This window comes from Nuphar pumila, chromosome 10 (genome assembly GCF_984573655.1).
Source record: "Nuphar pumila chromosome 10, dmNupPumi1.hap1.1, whole genome shotgun sequence".
In the NCBI taxonomy this organism is placed as follows: Eukaryota; Viridiplantae; Streptophyta; class Magnoliopsida; order Nymphaeales; family Nymphaeaceae; genus Nuphar; species Nuphar pumila.
The window spans coordinates 1,283,962-1,289,706 of record NC_143258.1 but is presented as its reverse complement, the minus strand read 5'-3'; the positions used below and the strand labels follow the sequence as shown (position 1 = coordinate 1,289,706).

The following is a 5,745-nucleotide window of genomic DNA, read 5'->3' as shown; positions in this document are numbered from 1 at the left end:
GCTTGATTTTATAAGAATTGACTCTAGGATCATTTGATTAGAATGACGAATCCGAATGACCGCATTAGAGGGGACAAAACATTGGGGAAAAACATTATGGTTTTACATGTCATGCTTAAGAAAGAGAAGTGAAGTGGATTAGTTAATTTAAACAAAAAAATGAGAGAATTTTGTCTTAGGCCAAGGGAATTGCTTGTTTAATATCTTTATGAATGTAATATATACGTATTTATGTGTTTTCTATGCATAGAGAAAATTCAAAAAGGTAACTAAAAGATAGAAAAATGGTGCTTGCATCATACATTTATGGGACAAAACTGATGTAGGAGCAAAGCAGCAGACCCGGGTCCTAAAGGGCTCAATTGGATCCATTTTCATTTTGGATTTCAATCTCGATATTTTGATTCTTGTGTTTGGATCACTTTATCAAATTCACATTTTTAGAATAGATCTAATCTTTTTAGAAGGTTATCTTAGGAGAAAGTTTGTTTTGAATTAAATTAGAAAATCTTCTTATTTAAAAGGGGCATAGGTCTCGTTATTAATTCAGAGTTAATATGAGAATCTCATTAATTTCTTTGTTTAAATTTTCAGTTATTTTGACTTTTTTTCATTTTTCTTGTCTTTTTCAGTTTTTCTTAGATAGTTGGTAGAGATAATTGTAGTTTTGTAGCTTTCTTCGTCGGTGACGGATTTACATAAAAACTATAGAGGGTGACCAAATAAAACGACTCAAAACACTTCAATCAGTCAGCAAAGATGGAAACTTAACGTTATTTGGTGTCGGTGATTATTTAAACTTTAAACAAAACTGTTCTAACAGCCACTGACCACTGTGGGCAATTTTTAAACAAAATGGACATAAATTGACTGAGTTTGAGCAAAAGAAAAGGAAATATCATGAGTTTTATTACATTAAAACTAAACTTACCATCTACCAATTAGAGGTAGGAGCTGGATTCAAGTTAACAAGCAATTGAAAAACAAGAATGTGTGTTTTCAGAAATGATTATCGCACCATAAAGCTGCAAAAACATGCATGAATAACCAATAGTATTATGAAGATAGAAATAAGATTTGATTCTTCTTAATGACCAGATACTTTATCCTTGATGATGCTAACAAGGAAACTTTGTTGTGCAGATACCGTGCAATTTAAATGATAAAATAAGGAAAACCAAAATAATAGAAGAAACATCTTAAGTTAGAATCTAAGCAAGATGTCATCAGGGAAAGAGAATCAAGAAAACAGATACACGAATGGGATGGCCAAATTTTATTATGAAAAAATCTACACTGTTGGTATATAAACCAGGGAAGATTTTGAAAAGTTGAATTGAAGGCTTACTGATTCTGTTAGACTAGAGTTTACAAATTTATTTTCACCCTGTTGAAGCATTACTGATCTTCTGTCAAAGCATTTAGTATTAATCAGTGAAAGTTCCATCATTAAGGGGCTTAAGAGGTCAAACTGATGTGGCTCTAGGGAATTAGTACAGCAAACAGAAAAGGAAGAAAACCATGAAAAATGAAAAAACAAAGACATACAAATAACTGAATATGGAGAAGGCGGCAGAGCAACTTTCGCATACGTGCTTGCGCAGAAAACAGGAAATTTCAGGTGTATTGCAACTGATGCATTTAAACGAAAAAGTCCATTGAGCTATGCAACATATTTTCACTGTAAAATCCTATTCTGGAGAAACAAACTGCCTTTGTGTTTGCACACCTTTAGAAGAGTTTCTGCTGACACTAATCGTCACGCAAATTCATGCAAGAAGCTTCTGCACATTAGAAGAAAAACATTAGGCTATTTCATCTTTCAAACTTTTTTTTTTCAGGTTTCCTTCAATGTGGATCTTAAATTGCAGAGGATCAGCATTTCTATGCTTAATTGAGATATATCGTATAGACATTAAAAAAATTTGTTAATTTAGCAGAGAAGCCTAATATTTGTCCCAGCTTCTCATGTTTCTTATCAAGTACACTACCACATCAAAACAGAGTAGAATTTCCATAGCAAAACTTCAGACAAACATCACTTAATTTTTATGATTATAACATCTCCCTTTTCTGAAACCCACAGGGCTAACATTGAGGAACTTGACTTTTGAACTACAACACAATGTCACCATACTTACGAGCTCCAATATTCGAAATTTATAGCACAGTTCCCATCAACTTTCTCATTGACAAGGAAAAAGGGTCCTAGACATCAATACAAGTTTTGTTTCACTAGATGAATTACCTTCAGTAATAATTTCCGTGGGATTACCCGTGATAACTGTGAATTGAAGGTTGCATCTGAAACCCAGAATTTTGCACTTCCACATGAGATTCATGAAGCATATTCCTATGCCAATGCTGTCTATTGAAGTTGTCTGCATATGTACTGACTGCAAAAGAAGGAATTGAGAATTTCTCTTGTGAAACTGTGGAGTTTACATTGATATCTCCTTCACCAGTCTGACATGGATTGAACAATACCGATAATATGTTAGGAGTGCTAGGCATGCTACCTGAGCAGGACTGAGCAGGAAGACCTGGAGATCGAGCGAGCGAAGTTAGTTCTTTATTTGTCACATTAACAGTGGTGATATCATGTATGCTAGATCTTCTTTTATCTTTGCTCCCGGAGCTTAGCCGGATGAAATATTTCTGAGCATGGCTGGCCACCTGAGTAGGAGTTTTTGTGACGACTAAATTCCTAGAGATATTTCTCCAATCCCCTTTTCCATATTTGTCTAGGCCCAACAGAAACAGCCTGTAATAGTAGGAAACGAAAAGAACTGTCAATTAGATGTAAACTTGTCAGACGAAGTTGCACCACTAATATAAGTTATCTACATATTCTAGATTTTGCAGAAATATTTTAATGATTCTGCTTTTGTAAACTGAAATATCATAGTTGTTCAATTGCACACATCAAACCAGGGTTAAATTTCAATAAGATTAAATAATTCCTTAAAGAAATCCTATGATCTTTACAGGATCAATAAAACCAACATATTTCAGTCCTTCCATAAAGGTCCAACCAATTCTTCATGATCACCAGTATTCTCAGATTAAATATTTTTTCTATATTACACGAAAGAAATGGAGAAATCAATTTAACAAGATCTTTTGAGTTATTTTTTAACTACAGTAAGATCAGAAATGCTTTGAATTTGAAGCAAAAGTGAAAGGTTAGTATATGGGCATACTGGGGGAATGATATTAAACTGTAATATTAATATATGATCATATAACTACATAGAAATATATAGATTTAGCCAATTAAATATCTGAAACAGGGTTTCATCTACTCTGCAACTAAATAAAGAAGAAAGCTTTATGGCAGTATACCTATGCTCTTCTTCAGTCCAAGGGACACCCTTCTTCCTCTCCTGGTCACAACCCTTTCCGCCACCCCTCTTTGAGCAGTTACCAAACTGCTTGAACACGTCGAACCCGTGCTCTTCTCCCGATTCTATCTCCACTGTGAACGACGAAGAATCATAGCTCGGAATCGCAATCAAGCCGGCTTCAATACAATTGACATCCTCTTCAAGATCTTGGTAATGTTTATACACATCTGAAGCCGTCTTCCCGGGGATCATGGCCGCTATTTTCTGCCATCTGTCTGGTGTTTTGCTATCGTACAGGGCCAGAGCCTTCTCAAAGATCTTGTTCTCTGCCAGAGTCCAGAATGGACTATGGCCATAAGTGGGGGTAAAACCAAGGCCTTTCTCATACCTCTTCATCTGCTCATAAAGCACCAGGTTTTCACCCATAATGTGTTTTTTGGAAGAAAATAAAACTTCAGCCATCTAGTGAACCAGAACCAACAGAATTATCAGTTTTTCTGGAGTTAGGAAAGATGAAGTAATTTCCAAAGCACAAGGAAGTCTATGAATCCAAAAGCAGAATGGCAATTCCGAATAAGAATAACTCCTTTTACAAATCAATCACTTTGACGAATCTTTTTTCTTTTCTTTTTCCAAACAAACAAGCAAAGGAAGCAACTATATTTTGTCGTGGTAAACTTGAAATATGAGGGAGAGGTCTTCCCCACTAATTGTACACAGAACCAGCTTTCAGGTCTGAAGATACCCACATACACACAAAATCAAATAGCAAAATATAGAAAGAAAGCAAACCAACAAGAAGAAAACCTCTGGTTTTCCAGAATCCAGTGACTACAAGAAGAGAAATCCAAGAAAGAAAAACTTGAAAACCAGAGGGAAGAGTTCAGAAGGAAGCAGAAATGACTCAAAAGATGATATTCTTTTGGTTGTCTTCTTTAATATAGGCAAAAGGGAGCTGAGATCAAGGTGGGTGCTTATGCTTTTGCTGCCAATCAGAAGGCTAGAAGAGAGCTAGTGAGAGAATGTAAGGAGAACAAAGTGGGGGATTCCTATTGGGGATAATTGCTTCAAAATGTAGGAGTCATTCATGGCAACCCAATTTTCACCAATTGGGTTCTTAGACCAGATTAATTAAGTCCCAATTGGATTCATACTAGTGTATGAAGAGGCAACCCCAGTGGACAACACAAGCTGCTCATATGTGCAAACTCTAAACCAAACTCTTGGCAACTGAAAACTAGGTTCGACACCTAAGAGTTGGGTCACATAATAGTGCCTACAACAATAAGGCTAAGCTATCAATGCTAATGTTGTCTCACACTTTATAGTTCCTAGAGTAGGAAGCGGGGGGGTGCGAGAAGCGAGGTTTTATTTTTTTTATATGTGAGCTGGGGTTGTGCAGACCACTGCCAGTTCATTAAGTGTGTTTAAAAAAAATGCTTACATCATAGTTACCTGAAGATTCTTACTGAATGGGGAAGCTCGCTTCCAAAGCAGAAAACCTTTATCTTCCTTGAAATAATGGAAAGCTTCAGAAACCTGCTTCCTCCCCTCGCCTCCCAAATTGACTCTTGCTTTCTTGGCATTTCCTCTCCACACTCTCTTTCCCTTCACTTCTTTTGTTTTTCATATTAAAAAATAATTAATAATTTTTTATAACAAGCTTGCACGTTGATTATATATAGCTTTGCATTCATTTTCATGTTGTTTCTTTTCTACTGCTCTCACTTCATATTGCATCTTATGCGTCTTCTTTGTGTTTCTCATGTGCTTCCATGATCATTTCCAACTTCCCGCTTTATACTACTTTTCAGTATTAGCTTTCCTGCTTCTACTTCACCCATCAATTCTTGTATCCATTTTGTTTTCTAGTAACTATGTGCTAGATGCAAAAAGTATGAAGTGGTTGAGGAAGCAAGAAACAATAGCAAAAATAGGTAGAAAATGATGTCAATTTATACTTAAAACCTGTATTCTTTAACTAAGATGAATTTTAAGGATTTTTCTTGCTTACTATTATATATGAGATTTTACTACAAAAGCATAAATTTTCAAAAAAAAAAAAGGTTGTACAACATTTTCTTTATCAGGAAGACTTTTACAATATGATGGCAGTTTATTTAATATTTGGAATAGGCGAGCTTTTCAGTTTTAGGAATTTGATTTCTCTTAAAGTTTTTGAAGTGAAAGAATAGTGCAGTTTTTTTGCTTTTGAAGAGGGCTTCTAAGGCTTCAAGAAGCCTCCCATATCTTTGTTTTGAGCGACTTGAGTGGAGATGATACGGAACTCTTTCTTTCAAGCTTTCAACCATACAAAACCTTTTTTTTTTTTAAAGGCAAGCTGGGGTTAGTTAGACCCCTACCAGTTATACAAACAAGGATAGCATTAGGATTTGAA

At 35.4% G+C, this 5,745-nt stretch overlaps 1 protein-coding gene across 1 annotated transcript; it reads right to left on the bottom strand.

The window, feature by feature from the left end:
- Positions 1-1,997: 1,997 nt before the first annotated feature.
- On the bottom strand, positions 1,998-4,348 carry LOC149823180 (transcription factor DIVARICATA-like). Its single transcript, XM_090019974.1, has 2 exons — positions 3,346-4,348; positions 1,998-2,764 (listed from the first exon to the last, which is right to left on the bottom strand). The coding sequence occupies exons 1-2, from the start codon at positions 3,807-3,809 to the stop codon at positions 2,272-2,274; spliced, it is 957 nt and encodes a 318-aa protein (XP_089876100.1). The 5' UTR covers positions 3,810-4,348; the 3' UTR covers positions 1,998-2,271.
- Between the last annotated feature and the right edge of the window lie 1,397 nt (positions 4,349-5,745).

Excerpts from the sequence above, each read along its gene's own strand:
- LOC149823180 (XM_090019974.1), bottom strand. The coding sequence starts at position 3,809 with ATGGCTGAAGTTTTATTTTCTTCCAAAAAACACATTATGGGTGAAAAC. Across the intron at positions 2,765-3,345 it reads TGGACTGAAGAAGAGCATAG|GCTGTTTCTGTTGGGCCTAG; the intron begins GTATACTGCCAT and ends CTACTATTACAG.